Raw genomic sequence first — 20,249 nt, forward strand, 5'->3', positions numbered from 1 at the left:
AGCCGCCGCCCCTGCTGCAGCGGGGTAGCGCTGGCACGGTGCGTGGGGAGAGCTGTGGGTGTGAGGCGATGGCGTGGGGAGCGTCGGGATGCTTTTCTTGGAGCGGGGAAAAGGGCCTGACCTTCGTTTCTCGCCGCACTGGTGGTCCCGGATCTCCCTGGGGTGTAATTCCCGGATCGCTGCTCCGCCGGTGTGATTCCCAGACCTCCGCATTAGGCCTTGCAAACTTCTTGCGAGGTGCTCCCTGAAAAGCCAAGGGCCTGGGAGAGCCCTTTTGAGTTTAATAAATGACTGAAAGGTATCAAATCTTTGATTGGCACTCATAGTGGAGTGAGGTTATTGTGGAGTTTCGTAGTCATCTCTGCTGCTTTTTTTTTTTTCCCTGAATACAATGATGTGGAGAAGGAAGGTTACACCTAAATTATTGAGGATAACTAAACTGTGAAGTTGCAGGGAATAGATAACACCGGGTGGGAGTGCTAGTGTGGTAGATGAGATAGGGCAGAAGGTGTGAGGAAGGTAACAAACATCACAAAATTGGCTCTACATCAGCTCTTCCTATTCAGGGAAGAGCAGTAGGTGTCTTAACAATTGTTTCTTTTAAAACGACTTCAACACCCCATTGGAGCCTAAGAGGGATATTTTGAAATTAAAGGAGGAGAAAATGAAATAGAAAACCTTGTTATGCTGCTGAGTAAATGGTTGGCAGTTTGTGTCCTGGCAATTCTGGTTAGACCATCCCAAAAAGGGAGCGCTGTAAAACGCAGGGGCAGGAGCAGAGCAGGTTTTTGGGCAAGCAAGAGCCTTCATGTCCTCACCTTAGGGGAGAAGCTTGCTGACAGGAGATATGATCCAGGTGCATGAAGTCATGGGCAGGACAGAGAAAGCGAGGAGGGAGCATCAGTTTTCTGTTTCTGGCCGGAAATTACGAGGCAGCAGGGCTAAAATAAACAGGCGGAAGCGTTTTTTCACACAACGTGCTATTAAATGTGTCACCCTGCCACAGGATGTGCTGCCACCTGATAGCATCGGGGGTGGTGGGACCTGCAGCAGCGTTAGAACCAACAAAGCAGGTATGGGAAGTTCCTGAGCTGTGGTGGCTGCCTGGACTTTCCCCATCATTGGTCCCCAGTCATCACTTCCCCCTGTGTTCCTCCCACTGAGCAGGGTGGGAGTGTCAGGTTCGGATGCAGACTTCAGAAATCTGCAAAACAGCTGTAAAAGCTAAATATGAAGTGATACATTGCTGATGTCAGGGCTGGCAGGCCCCAGTGGCCCTCAGAAGTCCGTGTGGATACCAAGAAATGCCTGTGAGGGAGAGCTCAGCATTGAGGTGCCTGTGAGGGTAGTTTGTCATGGTGGGAGTGCCTTGCAGTGCTTCACAGGGATGTTTCTGTCAGGTTTGTAAGCTTCAAATCAAAAGATGCCAAAATGATTTTGTCTGAGTTGTGTGGTGGGACATAGCCTGAAGATCATTGCTTAGTTATTGGTGTTAAATCCACACATTCCAGGTCAACCATGGCTTGCTTTTTTTTTTATTTTAGGAAAATTGATATTGATTTAACTGAGAAATTCACTGAGAGCTTCAGAGGTATCTGCAGTTCATTTGGGTTTTTCCCTGTTGGACATTTGTTGTCAGTCTTGAACTTCTGTGGAGGTACTTGGACTGTGCTTAAATTAATTTCACGAGCATTTAATTGACAAAATTAATAGATTTGGCTTCCTTCGGCTCTGCATTTTGAGTTGAGTTCCCCATCTCTCTTATTCTCCCAGAGCTTTCTGAATCCTCTGGTTTGACCCATTGAAATGTGGCCATGAGAGCTGGTGGTCTGTGGTGGCTTTGCAGTGTGGTTCCCTGGATCTCTGTGATCCTAAATGGACTGTGAGTTGAATCATGAAGTGGCAGAGGTTCGAACCATCCCTGCCCAAGCACTCTCCCCTCCAAAAAAAAAAAAACCCACAAAACAAGTGTTAATGTGGGATTGATGTAGTTGGGGAGAAGTCAAGGGCTGTCTTTGCTGCACCCATGCTGTCCTAAAGCCAAGATGAGCACCTGGCTTTGTTGGTTTGTGTATTCACACTGCTATCCCGAGGTTGATTGCTGAATAATAAATATGTCTTGCTCTGAGGACGCTGCTTGGTTATTCTCTGAACACCACTGAGGTCTCCTGCCTTAGGTGGCGTCCCTGTAGCTGGGACAGTGTCAGATGTTTCTGCTTTCTCTCACCCCATACCTGCTCAGGTGAAGCTCTTGAGGGACATTTCTATTCCCAGTGTCCATGTTTTTTATCACACTGGATGTGTGAATGATTTCTGAAATCCTCAGGCTCTCACAAAGCAGCACTTGTTGTAAAGGCCCTGCCTCACCTCACAGAGTCTGCAGCCAATGTCCATCTTGGTCCTGCCCTGATCAGAACTCAGTGGTCCCAGTTAAAAGGAGCTTGTGGACTCTAGATCAGTGCCACTGTGCCCTTGAGCTGAGCAAAGTGCAGACACTCCTGATCAGAACAGCTGGGCTGGCCCAGCACTCCTTGGTCCAGAGTCTTTAAACCCTTCTCGGGTCTCTCTCCGTGTGACTGCACCAAGTTCTGCCTCTGCACCTCTGCCCACTTCCCTGGCTTGTGTTGTTTCAAATTAAAGCCTTCCTGGCACAGAGGGTGGAAGAGGCGCCTTTAATCAATATGTGATTTAATATATTGTATCTCTTTTCCATGCTAAGTGACATCCCTGCTGTCCTGAGGTGAATTTTGCTGGAGCTGAAGGCACCTGGGTTTGTGGGTGGTTGGCTCGTGTGGAACCTGCTTGGCTGGATCGTTAAATAAGATGGTTTTCTCGAGTACTGTTTGTTCCCCGTGTCCAGATAAATTTGAATTGACATGGAGTAAAATTGCCAAGAAATTTTAGAGCAAGTGATGGGGAAGAAAGTTGGAATCATGAGTTAAACACTTCACTGGCAGAGAATGGTGAAATTGGATGTTGGGCTTTGACAAGGTGGGTTTGTGTATTGATCATGGGCAGGAGATAAACGAGGTTATTAGACTTGGAAATGCTCTAGGAAAAGCCACTCAGCCTGCAGGTTTGTGTATGTTAATACACCCTGGTGAATACCTGGAGCAGGAGGATTGGTGAGAAAGTGTGAAGTTGACAGAATATTCATACACAGGCTGGTAAACATAATCCCTGTTTCTGTATTATGTGTGCTCACATGATTCATCAGTGCCATTTGCATCAGGAACACACATTAACACATCAGTGCTGCCCTCTGAGGTGGTATTTCTGAGAGGGATGCTTAAATTACAAGTGTTTAACTTCTAAAGTGTCCTCTTGAGGATGGGGATCCCACACTGAACCAGAGCAGCCACGTCCTGGCTGGATGCAGAGCAGTAGCCTTGGCCTGCTGTGATTTCTGCTTGTCTGGAGCATCCTGCACAGAAGTTGGCCACAGCCACATATTCTGCAGCCAAGGAGTATGAGCAGCTCTCTCCACTCGTGTCTGAAATCTGGCAGAGGTCTTCCCCTCATCTTTGTTGTGGGTTTTCTTTAATGAGATATGGATGACACGTTCCTTCAGAGCTGCTCGTATTTTAAGACTTAAAAGATCATCCAAGATCAGCCTTGGACCTTTTAACTCTAACTGAGCACTAAGTCCCTGATTTTCTCCAAGTTGTTGTGTTTGTGCAGCAGATGTGTGGATCTCGGGGCAGAACAAGAAATCCTGCACACGAGAAGTGTCATGGCTAAGCCTCGATCAGGTTGTTCTGTATGGGACTGATTTCCTTCAGTGGGTTGTTTGCAGTGGGGAAATGATTATGGGAATGTTTTAAAGTGTATTTGTTTAGGTATCATTCCCTGCCATATGGAATTCTTTCCTCATCTTTTTTTCCTCTGCTGTTTTTGCGTGTTTGTGTGTTGAATTACATCAGATGTAATTTAACATGGAGGTTTTGGCTTTAGATCTGACACCTCTGAACTGCTTTTTGTACTGCTCCTTCCCAAAGGCCTGTACTTCTTCCTGGGCTGGCGTTTTCATCCTCTCAGCCATTTGAGTTCATTTGGTTTTCCTCATAGCTGACTCTTGTAAGGTTCAGTTGTTTTGATGTATGTAAAAGGGAGATTAAAAAAAAAAACTTCCTTTGAAAATTTCAAAAATATCAATGAGTTTGTAACCACCAGAAGTGGAAGGCTCAGAGAAACAGAACTTGGCAAACACTTTCCTTTGTGCCAAGCTTGATTTATGTTGTGTGCAGAAATCCCAGTTGAGAAAAGCATCAAACAAAAGGTTCTGGATATAAAAAGCACACTGGTTTTGTAAAAAACATGCTGGTTTTGTAGTTTTCTTGTTGCTTCTTCAACTCTGGATGGAGGCCTCTGGCATGGAACATCCTGGCTGTGGCTCTGGCTTGTGGGCAGCCACAAACCCCCTGTCCCAGCCCAGGACCCCCAGGCCCCTCCCCAGTTTGCTCTGTGTGCTCTGCAGAGTCACTTACAGATGGTGATCGTGGCTCAGTCAAGGCCCTTTCCAGGGTCACCCTGGCTTCATTAACTGAGTGAGGATTAATCATATTAAGATCCTAATTAGCTGGGCTGTGTGCCTGACATGGTGCAGCATCAGTGGGAGCCTTCCCAGCGCGTGGGAGGGGGTGGATGGGCTGGAGGCTCTGGCTGTGTGCACGTTCCAGCCCCAGGAGCCACGACTGCTGCTGTGACAGCCCCTGCCCTCCTCACCCAGACACGGGCTGGCAGGAGCTGGCAGCTCTTGGCTGCTGCCTAATCTCTGCTGACAGGGATGTCCAGGCAAGGTGGACACTGGGTAATTCAGGGCCTCTGTAGATAATTTGAAACCCTTCTTGCTTTAGCTGCCTTCTCTCCAAAACCTGAAGGGGGAAATGCTTGTGTTCTGCTTGCTCAGCTGATGCCAGGGATGTTTCCTCTTTCCCCAGCTGCTGTCTGAGAGGTTGCAGCCATGTCTGACTTTGTGGAGAGCGAAGCAGAGGAGTCAGAGGAGGAATACAACCAGGATGGGGAGGTTGTACCCAGAGTAACCAAGAAGTTTGTAGAGGAAGATGAGGATGGTGAGTTTGCCGAATTGTCCATGTTCATTGCTGTACTGTTCTGCATTCTGTGGCTCTGCAGATGGAGCAATAACTGTGCTATAACAGCAGGGCCATCTGTAGTCAATAATCTCAGCTGTTTGAGTGCTTCCCTTCCTCCAAGTGCTCCAAGTGGTATTTATAATTGGCAATAAAAATACGCTGCTTCACCCTCGTGGGAATTGCAATCACACAGTTTGATAGTAAATGGTAAAAGCAGAGGAATTCTCCCAGTGTGACCACTCCACCTGTTCCCTCTGCAGAGAGAGCACGAGACAAGAAGTGGGGATCTGGCAGGAGCAGCTGGCTGGGTTCTGTGTCAGTAAAAGTGTTCAGTTCAAACTCTGTGTGGATGGTGTGGAGGAAGATGCTGCTTGCACAGGTGCCAGTGGATAACCAGTAAGTGTCTAACACGTGCTGCTCTTCATCCCAGATGAGGAAGAGGAGGAGCTGAACCTCGATGATCAGGATGAGCAGGGGAACCTGAAAGGATTCATTAACGATGATGACGATGAGGAGGAGGAGGAGGAAGCCAGTGACTCTGGAGACTCCGAGGATGACGTTGGCCACAAAAAGAGAAAGCGCAGTGAGTTTTGTGATGGTTGTTACTAGCAGGGCATGGGGTAATGCTGGCAGAGAACACCCTCTGCCCTGGCCTGTGCGAGCTGTACCCTTTTGGGTGAGAGCATTCCCAGATTAGCAAAGGGAGAGTGTAACTTGGCTCTGCTATCTTCTCTAGCTTTTGATGACCGCCTGGAGGATGATGACTTTGACCTCATTGAAGAAAACTTGGGCGTTAAAGTCAAAAGAGTGAGTTGTGTTCTCATGCTGCTGTTAATGTTGTGGGGTGTTTTAGCACAGGGGAGGGTGGGCTCCAGCCTGGCATGAGCAGACAGTGCCTCACATCAGCTCCTGCCCTCTTGGAAAGGGAGAGCTGAGTGCTTAAATAAAGCAGGATCTGTCCCTGCCCAAGCGACTGGGACCTGGCTTCCCAGAGTTTGCAAAACACTTATTTCTGGTGCCTAAAGTCTGCTGTGCTCCTCCCTTTCCACCTCTTCAGGACAGTCTCATCTTTCATCCCTGTGTGGTGCTAACCTCAAGGTCAGCACAGGCTGTTACGGGCTCTAAAGCTCTTTCTGAAACATTGCAGTCACATCAACCAGGCCAGCACTGGTGGTGACAGCATGCATGTGACACAGCTCCCAAGGGGTGGCTCCTCTCCCCTGTGTGCCTGGGCTCCATCCTGCTCCCTCCCAGGTGCCTCCAGAGGAAGTGCAGTGCTGAGCCAGAGGTTGTGAGAACTAACAAGGAATTGTCCTTGCAGCAAAAATTCAGGCGTGTGCGAAAAATGTCTGATGATGAGGACGATGAGGCAGAAGATTATGGAAAGGAAGAACACGAGAAGGAAGCCATTGCTGAAGAAATCTTTCAGGATGGTGAAGGCGAGGAAGGAGGGGAAGCTGTGGAAGCTCCTGTTGCTCCACAGGAAGAAGAAGAAGAGGAGGAGGAAGATGAATCTGGTGAGTGTGGATGGTCAGTTACATCCAGTGTTTGTCCTAGGATTAAAGCACAGGAACAAAGTTCAGACTTTCTCTGAATTGGAAGTATCCAAAAGACTGTGACCCTGTCATGGTGAAGCTCTTATTGTTCTGATTAGTACAGTCCTCAGAATTAAACATTTCTGGATGACAGGTTTAGTTTGTCTGTCTGAACCACTTTGTGCAGGAGCACATTATATGTGCTGAGGTCTTGAGCACCTCCCCTAAGCTGCCTCAGAAATGAAAATGCTTCAGAGGAAGGCACTCAAGGCACTGTTTAGTGCCTCATAGCACAGTGCATGCCTGCCCTAACTCTCTTCAGCATCAGCCTCTCACTGCTGCTACCTTACCAAAAAGAGTTTCAAGAACTCTTTCTACTGTCCAAAGCAGCCAGGCCTTTCCTGACTGTATTTTCAGTGCACTGAGCTGCAACTCAGATGGAAGTTTGTTCCAGCTTGTTACTGTGGTTCAGGCTCCTGGACTGTGTGAGGTTGCTGTAGGAGATGCTGTGGGGAGCTGGGCAGTCTGACAGGCAGCAGCAGCCTAAGGCTGTGATGGAGGCTCATAGTTGCACTGGCTGAGCTTTGTCAGAGCTACCAGTTCTATATGTGAGTTTCCTGACCACTGAATTGTTTCTCAATGTCCAGACATTGATGACTTCATTGTGGATGATGATGGACAACCTCTGAAGAAGCCAAAATGGAGAAAGAAGCTTCCAGGATACACAGATGCGTAAGTATTGATTGGAAGTTGGCCTGGAGCTTTGAAAATAGTGCTCAACTTATTTGGATCTTGCAACTGCAGAGTGATTCAGCTTGTGGTTGGGTACTGCTGGTCTTTTTCCCAGAAAAAAACTGGTAAATTTAGACACAGAGCTTTTAGTGTGTGATTTCTGAAATGTGTGGCTCCTTCCTTTTTTCCTTTTTCCCCTGGATTTTTTTTTAAAGGGATACCAAAACCAGGCCCTTAAGAGAAATATTTGCAGTAAAGCTCAGAGTTAAAACTCTAATCATGGAGTACTTGTCCATGATTTTTTAGCCTGGGTGGAAAACTAAAGCTTAGACTCTGTGTTGCTGTCAAGATATTCTTTGAACTGTTCTGTGCACTGTGGGGCTGAACAACAGGTTTGTTTTGGTTTTCTTTTTTTTTTTTTGCTTTCCAGTGCTTTGCAGGAAGCCCAGGAAATCTTTGGCGTGGACTTTGACTACGATGAGTTTGAGAAGTACAACGAGTATGACGAGGAGATGGAGGAGGAGTACGAGTACGAGGATGAGGAGGCGGAAGGGGAGACGCGCGTGCGGCCCAAGAAGGCGGCCAAGAAACGCGTCAGCCGCCGCAGCATCTTCGAGATGTACGAGCCCAGTGAGCTGGAGAGCAGCCACCTCACAGACCAGGACAACGAGATCCGCATGACAGACATGCCCGAGAGGTTCCAGGTGAGGCAGAAAAGCATTTTGGCTCCCAGGCTTGGGACCTGCAAGCTGGCAAGCTGCTGGATGGATTTTGGAATATCTTTTTCCTGCTTTGGTGACCTTACCTGTCAAATGTACAGGTTAAAACTGCATTCAGAAGTATCGGTAGCATGGGAGCTGTTGTACCTGTGTGAATCTGGGTTTAGCTCCAGTCACAGCTTCTCTGTGGCCACTGGGTGCCAGTGTTGCACTGCTGAAGTGCAGGGCTTGGGCTCTGCTGAGATGGCTTTGTGCTGAGTGATGGTAGGAATCCCTTGAGCTGGATATATGGAGAGCTAGATGCAGTGCCAGAGAAGACATGGGAAGGTTTCTGGCTTACCTGTATGCCAGCCAACACATAACTTTACTCAAGGTGACGAGACTTACACTGCTGTCAGTACAAGGTTCTGTTTGTGCTGTGAGGAATCCTTCTGGTGTCTCATGTTTTTGTCTTAATTTTACACTATATTCAGATTTTCACTGAGAAATCCATCTCCCTTTAGTGTATATTAGTGTAATTCTGTGCAGAGGTTTATTACCCTTCTCTGAAATGGGATGTGTGAAGCTGCCAGTTTTCCAGAGGACCTTTTTTCCCCATGCCAGTCTGTGCCACAGAAGGAAATGCTGTCTGTGATGGTGGCTTTAGGTGGCCTGTTCACACACATTGTCACCCTCATGGATGTCAGTGGTGATTGGAACAGCTCCTCTGAAAGAGAAGTGGCTGAGACTGAGTGCCCAGAGAGGCTTTGGAGCAGCTTTATCTTTTGTTACTCTGTGGCTGCAGCAACAAAAGTGGTAGCAAGGCACAGATTGGAGCAGAGGATGTAACTGCAGAAAATTTGGGTGTCTGGTGGGAAATGGAGCTATCCTCACTTGATTTTCACAGCAGACTTTGCACCATTGCAGGCCTTTCCACAAGCCTTTGACAGGATTGTAGCTGCCTTTATCTAGTGTAAAGCTGATGCAGTTTCCTGTGTGCTCAGAAGGTGCAGGCATTGAAGTGATATCCTTGGCACCCCATAGGTGGGGGTCCCCAGAGGTAACCTGTAGCTCAAAACAGTAATTTCCAGGCTTCTTGGAAACATGGCAGTGCAAGCCCTGGTGTTGCACGTGCCTGTGCTCATGGTGTTGTCTCTTCCCAGCTGAGATCCATCCCAGTGAAGAGTGCTGAAGATGATGAGCTGGAGGAAGAAGCTGACTGGATTTATAGGAATGCCTTTGCAACTCCCACCATCTCCTTGCAGGTAAAGGACTGTGCCTGGGACTTGTTCCAGGGCTCTGCTGATAGGAATGTGATGCCCAATCCCACCTTCATTTCTAGTTTTGAGCAGGTCATTTGACGTGTGTGTGTCTTCGTTTTTGCATCCACAAAACAGAGCAAAAAGGAACCAAAAAAGTTGAAAGAACCACAATTTCTCAGCCTTAACCTGGGGCTTCTCTTTTAGGGGTTCAGCTCAGGAGCAGAGTGAGCACAATGTGTTTCCTTTTCAGGAAACTTCTGACTACCTTGACCGTGGGCAAGCCAGCAGCTTTGGCCGCAAGGGGCCCAGCACCATCCAGAAGATTAAAGAAGCCCTAAATTTCATGAGAAATCAGCATTTTGAGGTAATTTGCAACTTTTCATCATTACCAAAGTCCATCTCCTTTTCTTGACACGATTAGCAGGGCTGCTGGAAACATTTAGGGCTCACAGAAGGGGCTGAGATACCATCCCTGGTTGCCTCTCCTGGGATGAAATGATGCTGCATTGGGAACTGCAACTCATTTTATGTGAGCTGTGGCAATGCAGGTTTTTAAGGCCTGTTTGACAGAGTTGCTGTCATTGTCTTTCCCTGATTGTGGACCAATTGAGGCTGAATGAGGTAGGGGAATTTCTCTTGAGCCTTGCTTGGTCCGTCCAATCTGTTCTCTGAGGTGTTCCCTGATGTTGCAGAAGTTTTTTGGCCTGTGTGAGGTATTCTTTGGTGGAGTAAGAGCTGCCTCATTAGTTTGTTGTCCCACATGGAGCAGGAGCTCTGTCTGGGCTCCTGGCTACCAGGAACAGCCCAGTCTCCTGTTCAGGGCTGATGAGTCTCATTTCTGTCCCAGGTCCCGTTCATCGCCTTCTACAGAAAGGAGTATGTGGAGCCAGAGCTGCACATCAATGACCTGTGGAGGGTCTGGCAGTGGGATGAGAAGGTGAGAAATACTTTCATTTCTGGTCCTCCCATCAACATTTGTCCTCCTACCTAGCCTGATACTTTCAGCAGTTTCTTTTGGCCATGTTTGGGGGGGTTTACCCGTGTTTTTTTGCATTTTTGCTGTTGTATGCTGGTAAAGGAATATCTGACAAAATAGGATTCAAAAAAATCCTTCTCCTTCACTGAGTTCCTGTTCTGTGGTGACATTTCCTACCAGCTGTGGAGGTTGCTTCTCTACTGTCAGTTCCAAACCTGAATTTTGTTTTTTTCTATTATTATAACACATCTCTGAGATGAGACCTGCCGCATGTCACATTTGCCTTTGGCTGTGGATGAAGATTTTAACGACCATTTTTAGATGGTCAAACATCCCAAAATCCTGGAAGTCCCTGTTTGGGGAGGGAGGAGAGAGGTAACACACTGCAATGGGGTGTTTCACTGGAATTCTTTTGCTCCTGTGTCAGTGGACCCAGCTGAAGATCCGCAAGCAGAACCTGACTCGACTGTTTGAGAAGATGCAGGCCTACCAGTATGAGCAGATCTCTGCTGACCCAGACAAGCCCTTGGCTGATGGAATAAGGGCCCTGGATACTACTGACATGGAGAGGTAGGGTGCCAAGACTCCTACGTTCATTCCAAAATTCCTTAAAATGTCCCTTGATTTCCCCAAACAGCCCAGGCACTCTGGCCACTGTGGTTATTAATTGTTGTGGTGTTGTGGGTCTTAGGGTGAGGTGAGAGATGAGACTTGACTTCAAGTTCTTAGAAGGTTGATTTATTATTTTATGATACATATTAAAAGAAAATTATATACTAAAACTATACTAAAGAAAGAGAAAGGAGACATCAGAAGGCTACACAAGAATGAAAAATAAAATCTCGTGACAGAGTCCGACACAGCTGGCTGTGATTAGTCTTTAATTAAAAACAATTCACATGTTGAGTAAATAATTCTCCAAATCACATTCCAGAAGAATAAAACATAGAGAAGCTGAAGCTTCCTAGCTTCCCAGGAGAAGAAATCCTGGCCAAGAAATTTTTCAGAAAATATGACAATAGCAGGCCACTGCAGAGCACCCACAAAGCCAATAATGAGAAATACTTGAAATTCTTTTGGGAGATGAATCCAAGGTCTCTTCCTCTGCCTGACCTGAGTCAGAGCAGGTTCCTTGAGTGTTCTGAGCATGACCTAGCTGCAGGCAGGGTGTAACATGCTGGCTTTCTGTAGGCTGAAGGACGTGCAGTCCATGGACGAGCTGAAGGACGTGTACAATCACTTCCTGCTGTACTATGGCAGAGACATCCCCAAGATGCAGAATGCTGCCAAGGCTGCTCGCAAAAAACAAAAGCGTATCCGGGAGGATGGTGAAGAAGAGGAAGGTTTGTCTCCCCACATTTGATAGTTTTCTCCTTGTGGGCTGCTTGAAAATCCTGGTTTGAAAGAATAGGAGGAAAGTTTAGTGAAATGCATAATGCATCTCTGCTGGTCATTCTGTCTCAAGTTAGTTCCAGGTCTTTCAGGCACCTTTGAAAATGTTTAAGGTTTGCCACACAAGGTGCTTTCTGGTGGAATATGAATGCCACCCCTTGTGGCAGGGGTGGCGTCAGCAAACTTGATGTGTGTTCTAACGTGCAACCCAGAGATACTCCTATTAAAACTGCAAGAGTGACACTGAAGATAGTGTTTTTCCAACCCTCAATAATTTTAAGGCCACTGTTACCTTTGAGATGCCTTTGTGGGATTTAGGGGCTCTGTTGCACAGTGTAGGTTGTGTTTCATCTCTTTATTGTGCTTCTGACATGCTCCAGCTGTCTGGATGCCTCTCTAATATATCCTTCCTGCAGGTGAAGGGGAGGATGCAGAGGATGATGAGCAGAAGGGGCCTGAGCTGAAGCAGGCTTCCCGAAGGGATATGTACACCATCTGCCAGGCAGCTGGGCTGGGTAAGGCTCTGCTCTGTCCTGCTGAGCGTGCAGTGGCCTGGCCCACATGCTCTGCAGGGTGCTGTGACTCACCTGTGGAAGGAAGATTGGTAGTTTTGCTCACTGTTAGCTACAATACCCATGTCCTCATTGCTTTTTGTTTAGTTTTTTTTTTCTTTTACCAGATGGCTTGGCTAAGAAATTTGGTCTGACACCTGAGCAGTTTGGAGAGAATCTCCGAGACAGTTACCAGCGTCATGAGACAGAGCAGTTCCCTGCAGAGCCCCTGGAGCTGGCCAAGGATTATGTGTGTAGGTCAGTGTGGGGGGGTCCTCTGTGGAGTTACTGTGAGTGTAACACAAGTGAGGGGATCTGGGGACATTCTTCTAAGGCTTCATGTTGCTTTTTTGCCTGCAGTCAATTCCCAAGCCCAGAAGCAGTGCTGGAAGGAGCTCGGTACATGGTGGCTTTGCAGATCGCCAGGGAGCCCCTGGTCAGACAGGTCCTGAGACAGACTTTCCAAGAACGAGCTAAAATCAACATTACACCAACCAAAAAGGGGAAGAAGGTAAGGAAGGGAGCTCTGACTCTGTGGGTCAGTTCAGGGAGGGATCTAAATAACATACAAATGCTTGTTCTATGTCAGTGGCAACTCTGAATAAATCTCAGAGCAGCACTGAGCTGGGCTGTTGCAGAGCCCAGCTCAGCAGTGTGCTGCATTTTTAGTCTCAGCATTTTACCAGATGGGATGTTGCCTTCAATTATTGAAACAGTCTCTGTTTCTCTGGGACTGGGAAGCAATTCCACTGTGTCCTGCTGGGGAAGGAAATGCAGACTGGCAGGCATGGGGCTGAGAGGGTATTGAATAAAAACCATTGTCCGCTGTGGCATACAGAAGGATCTTTCTTCTTGAATGCCCTGTGTGCATGCTGACTGTCTCTCCTCTTTCCCAGGATATTGATGAAGCCCACTATGCCTATTCCTTTAAATACATGAAGAACAAGCCTGTGAAGGAGCTGAGAGATGACCAATTCCTGAAAATGAGCCTGGCAGAGGATGAGGCACTGCTCACCATAGATATCAGCATTGACATGAAAGGAGTGGAGGGGTGAGTTCCCACTGACTGTGCCATCCCTGACTTGGCAGAGCTCATTCATGCAGTGCTCTTTGAGCACCTCTGTAACCCAAATTACTTCTGAAAGTCATGGCCTGGTAGTCTTCTGCACCTCAAAGTGAAGCAGCCTCTCAGGGTCTTGCTTTTTTTGTCACCTTGTTGAGAACTTCAGCAGACATCTGTCTTACTCACTTGAAAGCAAACTCTGAAACCTTGAGATTTTTGCAGAAGATGATGCTTGTTTCCCAACCAACTTAGTTCCTTCCCTGCACATCTGAGTGGCCACACTGTGTAGTATGGCTGTGATCTGTGGTGCTGAAGCATTGCTTCAGTAGCTAAAGCAGGGTTGGATGGGAGGGTTGGCTCTTCCCTAGTTTTTCCAAGCAGCTACCTGAATCTGAGGTGTGCAGGAATCTGCCAGTGATAGGTCTATGCAGGTGTCTGGAGCCTTTCTGTATCTCCTCTTCTCCTTTCCTGCAGTTATGGCAGTGACCAGACATACTTTGAGGAAATCAAGCAGTTTTATTACCGGGATGAGTTCAGTCACCAGGTGCAGGAGTGGAACCGGCAGCGCACCATGGCCATCGAGCGCTCCCTCAACCAGTTCCTCTACGTGCAGATGGCCAAAGAATTAAAGAACAAGCTCTTAGTGGAGGCCAAGGAGTATGTCCTCAAGGTGAGATGAGGCAGAGCTGGGCTTACAAACACTGGCAGCCCTGCAGGGTTCTGGGGATAGCTGCTGACAGCTCATACACAAGTTCTTGGGGAGGAGGAGGAGGCAGGGAGTGAATCTGGTTCAACTTCTTCTCCAGAGGAGGGTTATGCATGCCAAGGCCCCTGCAGTGGATTTTCTCACTCCTCTTTGTCCTTTCTCTGCTCTCCCAGGCTTGCAGCCGCAAACTGTACAACTGGCTGAAGGTTGCTGCATACAGGCCAGATCAACAGGTGGAGGAAGACGATGATTTCATGGATGAGAACCAAGGGAAGGGGATCCGGGTGCTGGGCATTGCCTTTTCATCAGCCAGGTAGGAGGGAGGGAATGGTGTCTGGATGCATGTCCAGCTTTAGCAGTCCTCCATGTCTGAGTGATCTCTGTTTGACAGGGACCACCCTGTGTTTTGTGCCCTCGTTAATGGAGAGGGTGAGGTGACAGATTTCCTCCGACTGCCACATTTCACAAAGAGAAGGAATGCCTGGCGTGAGGAGGAGAGGGAAAAGAAGGTGAGCCTTGGTGCAGCTGTCACTGAGATGAATGTAGGTAGCTCAGAACAGAAACCTTCTAGCTGTTCTACTGATTTTCTACTTTCCTTTCCAGGCCCAGGATATTGAAACATTGAAAAAATTCCTCCTGAACAAGAAGCCTCACGTGGTGACAATTGCAGGCGAGAACAGGTCAGTCTTTGTGCTGCTTCCACTTGCCTGTAGTCTCTTTGCAGTCCTTTCCTTACATTTCACTGTTTCCAGGACCCAGCTCTATGCTCTCCCCTCAGTCCCCTTGGTTGTGTCTCCCTAGGGATGCTCAGATGCTGATGGAGGATGTAAAGAGAATTGTTCATGAGCTGGACCAAGGGCAGCAGCTGTCCTCAATCGGAGTGGAGCTGGTGGACAATGAACTGGCCATCCTCTACATGAACAGCAAGAAGTCTGAGGTGAACCTTCTGCTACTCTCTTAGTCCCTCCCTTAGTCTGTTGCTCATTCGTGCTGTGTCATCCTCCATTTGTTGTGCTGGCCTTGCATCATCCTCTGTCTCATGTGATCCATCTGGACAGTCACGTACTGATCTTTGGATCAAGGCAAAACATCTTAGGCTTCCCTGAAGAGATCAGCACCAGCAGATGCACAAAGTGGATATTGATGTAGTTGGAAATTAGTGAGATTGTTCCATTACTAATTGCATAAGAGCTCCTGGGACCCTTTGACCTCAGCTTTCTTTGCTATGAGCACCAAGTGCTTCCTTGCTGCAGTCCCTGTCTGATGTGTCTTTGCTGTTTGTGGTACAAAGTGTGGAAGCACCACGAGGGTTTTCCCTGGTTCTGTGTCCTGTTGCAGAATGAATTCCGGGATTACCCCCCTCTGCTGCGCCAGGCCGTGTCCCTCGCTCGCCGCATCCAGGACCCCCTCATTGAGTTTGCCCAGGTCTGCAGCTCTGATGAGGATATTCTCTGCCTGAAACTCCACCCTCTGCAGGTAAATTTTCTTTGGGCAAGAAAGATCCTTCTCTGCAAGAGAAAGCAGCCTGTGAGGGTTTGCTTTCAAAGAAAAGGTTTCCAGGTTAAACTTGTGCAAGTTCTGTGCCATATTCAGGCTACACAGCACCTTCCTTTTTTTTTTTGCTTCTTTCTCATAAGCCTTTAGGCTGTTCTCAGGGGTAGTTGAGGTGCAACACAGCTCCTGGGTGCCAGTGTGTTGTGTTTGGCTCGTGGCAGAGGGTTGCACAGAGCCATCTTTTCCAGGGCTAACACCTCTTCTCTCTGCCAGGAGCACGTGGTGAAGGAGGAGCTGCTGAACGCGCTCTACTGCGAATTCATCAACCGTGTGAACGAGGTGGGGGTGGATGTGAACAGGGCCATTGCTCACCCCCACAGCCAGGCTCTGCTGCAGTACGTGTGTGGCCTGGGACCACGCAAAGGCACTCACCTGCTGAAGGTAAGGAGGCTTCTGGGCCTGCCTGCAAAAGCAGCACATCACCAGCTGACAGCTCTGTTGATGTGTTTTTACCTCGCTGTGCCTTGCCCTGAAGCTACCACGTGGACTTGTGTCCTTGAGAAGCACAAACAGCTCAGCAGATCCATCAATCCCAGCCAGCTCCCAAACCCACAGGAATGGATGTGCTGTCAGAGTGTCAAGACACCTCCACAGTGTAGAAAACATGAGGCAAGAAGCCAAAGCTTTTCCTGAGAGTTGGAGCCGTGATGATGTGGAATCATCATCTCTCACACAATGTTGAGACACTGGCAGGGAGCAACAGCTTAAGAGCTGTCATGGGCTTGTGTCAGATGCTTTAAACACTGCAGTGTGAATCCTCTGCTTTTTTTTCCCAGACAAAAACAATTTGGGTTGGAAGGGACCTTAAAGATCATCTAATTCCAACCCCTGGCCATGGCCACAGACATCTTCCACTAAAGCAGGTTATTCAGAGCCCCATCCAGCCTGGCCTTGAACAATTGCAGGGAGAGGAAGTCCACAACCTCTGTGGGCAATCTTATGTTTGAATAGCAGGGTTTATACTCTTGCCTCTCTCAAAGTTTTTATTCTTGCCTCTCTCTGCAGATCTTAAAACAAAACAACACCCGTCTGGAGAACAGGACCCAGCTGGTTACGATGTGTCACATGGGACCCAAAGTGTTTATCAACTGTGCTGGCTTCATCAAAATTGACACAGCATCACTGGGTGATAGGTGGGTATTGGGTTGTATTTGATGTCCTGTGGGGTCAGTGTAAGTGACAGGGTGACACAGTGACCTTCCCTGAGTCAGTGTTCCCCAGAGTTCTGTGTGGCCCCTCTGACTTTTGGCCAAGTTCGGGTATTGCTGGTTATTAATCTGATTCTTACAGGCAGCTAAACTTGCACAGCAGCAGTGTGAACTGCAGAAAATTAATTATATGGCTTGTTCTGGTGTGAAGGACTCCTTGTGGTCAAGAGGAACTAAACTAAAACCAATTGTTCCCTAAAATAGTTGTCATGGAGTCATCAGTAACCCATGGGCACTTGAGCTTAGTTTCTGCCTGGTCCTTCCAACAGTATTGTATTTTTCTAAAGTTTCAAACTTGAGAAACAACTCAGCAATTTGGCTTCCTCTTAAACCAGTAGCAATGCTGGGAAGTTTATAGAGCATTAAGTTACTGGTAACTGCACAAGACGTGTTTTGAGGACAGCTGTAACTTTGTTTCTGGCTAGAAACCCACGCTTTCTCCGGGGTTTTTGCCTTTGAAAAGCAATGTGAGAAAGAACACCTGGCTGAATCCCTACACTGAGTGATCCAACCCTTCTAGATCCCTTGATTCTTGCAGGATACAAATCCCAGAGATGCTGAGGGCAAAGTGTAGCCCATCCAAACAGCTCATTGGCAACACTGAATTTGTGTGAGGAGAGAAACTGCAGAGAGCTGTGTGCTCATAGAGCAGCTGCAGTGTGCAGGGATCAAATCCACCCCGCATCCAAAATACCTGGCTGTGTCTTTGGAACTGCAGACTGGAGTTTGCCAGGTCTTGCCTTGGCTCCTGTTGGTTTAGCAATGAATAATTCAGTGTCCTTTTTGGAGTACTTTGTTCCATGGAGGGCAGCAGTGGTGCTCAACAATGTGCTTGATCACTGAGCTGCAGGAACAGCTCAGAGCCCTGATCTGAGCGTTGGTTTTGTTTCAGCACTGATTCCTACATTGAAGTCTTAGATGGCTCTAGGGTCCATCCTGAAACCTATGAATGGGCCAGGAAAATGGCAGTGGATGCCCTGGAATACGATGAGTCAGCTGAGGATGCAAATCCTGCAGGAGCTCTGGAGGAGATCCTGGAAAACCCCGAGCGCCTGAAGGACCTGGATCTCGATGCCTTTGCTGAAGAACTGGAAAGACAGGTGCACTGGGGGTTCCTGATGCTGAGAAACAGAGGGGAAGCTCTGCTGCCCAGCTGAGATTCTCATGTTTTATAGCTTTATCCTTTTTGGGAGCTGGGCATTAGCTGTGCTGTCGTAAAATGTATAAATGGCCACAATGAGCAGTCAGTGTCTGACAATGGCATGCAGTAAATGCTTGCAGAAAGTACACTTGGGGCAGGGAACAGTAATTAACCATTTAAGCTCTTCTCCCTGAATTTTTTTCTAAATATGTTTGTCATTTTGACCTCAATATCCTGTGACTGAGTTTCACCATTTGTTGGTACCTGCTGCATTCCCCTTTTTTTAAATTTGCTATTTCATAAATTGCTTGAATTCTTCCAAAACTTACCCTGGATTCCTTACTGACCTTCTTCCTGCTGCTCATGCCTTTATAACCTCTGAATCCCACACAGGGCTATGGTGACAAGCACATCACTTTGTATGACATTCGAGCTGAGCTAAGCTGCAGATACAAGGACCTGAGAACCCCGTACCGCTCTCCCAACACAGAGGAGGTCTTCAATATGCTGACCAAAGAAACTCCAGAGACATTTTACATAGGTACATCCCTGTTCACATCCCTGCTTTCTGTCCTCCTGAGTTGACACAGAATGTGTGAAGGTTGGGCAAAGGGATCTTAGTGAGTCTGTGTGATGGTGTTCACAGGGGTCTTAGGATGAGGGAAGAGATGAGAATGTTGACCCCATGATTCAGAAGGCTTGATTTATTATTTTATTATATATATATTATATTAAAACTATACTAAAAGAATAGAAGAAAGGATTTCATCAGAAGGTTAGCTAAGAATAGAAGAGGAATGATAACAAAGGCTTGTGACTGACTGAGACAATCCAGACAGCTGGACTGTGATTGGCCATTAATTAGAAATAACCATATGAGACCAATCACAGATCCACCTGTTGCATTCCACAGCAGCAGATAACCATTGTTTACATTTTGTTCCTGAGGCCTCTCAGCTTCTCAGGAGAAAAAATCCTAAGGAAAGAATTTTTCATAAAATGTGTGTGTGACAAGCGTGATGCTGGGACAGTGCTGTGGTGGAGTGTGAAGCAGCTTTTCAAATACTTGGGTGACCTCCTAACACCTTCATGCATGGATAACAACCTTAGATGGAGGGAACTGCCCAGCTCTGCAGATTTTCATTCTTTCCTTCCCCTCTCCCATCACCCCACAGGAAAAATGATCATCTGCAATGTGACTGGGATTGCCCACAGGCGGCCACAGGGAGAGAGCTACGACCAGGCGATACGGAATGATGAAACTGGCCTTTGGCAGTGCCCCTTCTGCCAGCAGGACAACTTCCCAGAGCTCAGTGAGGTGGGGCTGCTTCTCCTGCCTTTCTCAGGGGGCTGCTATCAGCAGGAGTGTTGTGTAGGGTTCTTGGGACACAAGGAATCAGAGCCAAGATTGTGTCCGCAGTGCCCCAGGATCCCAATCTGATGTGGCCTTTGGCTGTAAATAAAATCTGTTGCACTTCTGACTAATTGCTTCAGTATAGATTTGACAGGTCTTTTGTGGCTGCATTATGGCTTTTAGAGTGAAATGGACCTGAGGCTAAGCTGATCAGTTCTTTGCAGATATAGAAAGCCTTCTTGTTTGTGGTCTGGGATTGTGTTTTATGCAGAGAAATTGCCTGTGACACTGAGAACAGAAGGCTCTGCCACCTTCTCAATTTTAAGAACTTATCTGGACCACCTGCTGCTTAATGCAGCTGTACTTTAGGTCCCTTCTAAACACTGTGAATTCCAGCCTGGGTAAGACTTTAAACCCCTGTAGTGTTCATTAGAGACCAGCCCTGGCTACAGGCTGGTGTTCAGGGTCTAAAAATGTTCTGACCTTCCTGGTTGCAATGTTCCATAAGCTGAGCAGAACTGGAGGAGGAAGATTGCATTACTGGGTAGCATTTGTTGAAGTCTTCTGTCCCCTGCCCTTCCACAAGTCTCTGCTGGCTGCGCCACTTTGCTGACACAGCTTTTGGACTTGTTTTGAGTATGAACTGCTGGGGCTATTTTGTTTCCATGCTGAATGATTTATTTCCTTTTGCCTTGCTCAAGGTTTGGAACCATTTTGACAGCGGTTCCTGCCCAGGTCAGGCCATTGGAGTGAAGACACGTCTGGATAATGGTGTTGCTGGCTTCATCCCAACTAAATTTCTTAGTGACAAGGTGGTCAAGAGGCCAGAGGAAAGGGTGAAGGTATGAAAGCAGTGGATTTTTCACACTCCCAATGAGAGCTGGAAGAACCTGGAGCCAATACCAAAGACTCAGAGTTTGGTTAATAACACTGTTCTTAAATGACTTTTCCGACCTTATTTCCATGTAAGGATTATAAATCAGC

The 20,249-nt window shown here is 47.5% G+C and overlaps 2 protein-coding genes across 3 annotated transcripts in view; one reads left to right on the forward strand and one right to left on the reverse strand.

Annotated features, from left to right (window-relative positions):
• SDF2 (stromal cell derived factor 2) overlaps positions 1-213 on the reverse strand; it is a 2,320-nt gene extending 2,107 nt beyond the window's left edge. Inside the window, exon 1 of the mRNA XM_005425490.1 lies at positions 122-213. Within this exon, the coding sequence (XP_005425547.1) occupies positions 122-213 (92 nt within the window). The remainder of the gene's footprint in view (positions 1-121) is intronic.
• A 4,727-nt stretch (positions 214-4,940) lies between these two features.
• The window catches only part of SUPT6H (SPT6 homolog, histone chaperone and transcription elongation factor), a 21,288-nt gene continuing 5,979 nt past the window's right edge, over positions 4,941-20,249 (forward strand). The window contains exons 1-27 of one of the 2 annotated variants that reach the window (XM_031060633.1): positions 4,941-5,072; positions 5,524-5,676; positions 5,830-5,900; positions 6,415-6,610; positions 7,276-7,360; positions 7,791-8,064; positions 9,222-9,323; positions 9,571-9,684; positions 10,168-10,257; positions 10,724-10,866; positions 11,488-11,639; positions 12,105-12,203; positions 12,368-12,460; positions 12,614-12,750; positions 13,136-13,290; positions 13,777-13,972; positions 14,182-14,321; positions 14,400-14,517; positions 14,612-14,688; positions 14,810-14,945; positions 15,347-15,484; positions 15,776-15,943; positions 16,568-16,695; positions 17,663-17,870; positions 18,305-18,452; positions 19,087-19,229; positions 19,967-20,107. In XM_031060633.1, the coding sequence (XP_030916493.1) occupies positions 4,964-5,072; positions 5,524-5,676; positions 5,830-5,900; positions 6,415-6,610; positions 7,276-7,360; positions 7,791-8,064; positions 9,222-9,323; positions 9,571-9,684; positions 10,168-10,257; positions 10,724-10,866; positions 11,488-11,639; positions 12,105-12,203; positions 12,368-12,460; positions 12,614-12,750; positions 13,136-13,290; positions 13,777-13,972; positions 14,182-14,321; positions 14,400-14,517; positions 14,612-14,688; positions 14,810-14,945; positions 15,347-15,484; positions 15,776-15,943; positions 16,568-16,695; positions 17,663-17,870; positions 18,305-18,452; positions 19,087-19,229; positions 19,967-20,107 (3,714 nt within the window). In that variant the 5' untranslated portion in view covers positions 4,941-4,963. Of the gene's footprint in view, positions 5,073-5,523; positions 5,677-5,829; positions 5,901-6,414; positions 6,611-7,275; positions 7,361-7,790; positions 8,065-9,221; positions 9,324-9,570; positions 9,685-10,167; positions 10,258-10,723; positions 10,867-11,487; positions 11,640-12,104; positions 12,204-12,367; positions 12,498-12,599; positions 12,751-13,135; positions 13,291-13,776; positions 13,973-14,181; positions 14,322-14,399; positions 14,518-14,611; positions 14,689-14,809; positions 14,946-15,346; positions 15,485-15,775; positions 15,944-16,567; positions 16,696-17,662; positions 17,871-18,304; positions 18,453-19,086; positions 19,230-19,966; positions 20,108-20,249 lie in introns of both variants that reach the window. The other variant, XM_005425433.2, reaches the window with a different exon arrangement.

Source organism: Geospiza fortis, unplaced genomic scaffold (genome assembly GCF_000277835.1).
Source record: "Geospiza fortis unplaced genomic scaffold, GeoFor_1.0 scaffold425, whole genome shotgun sequence".
In the NCBI taxonomy this organism is placed as follows: domain Eukaryota; kingdom Metazoa; phylum Chordata; class Aves; order Passeriformes; family Thraupidae; genus Geospiza; species Geospiza fortis.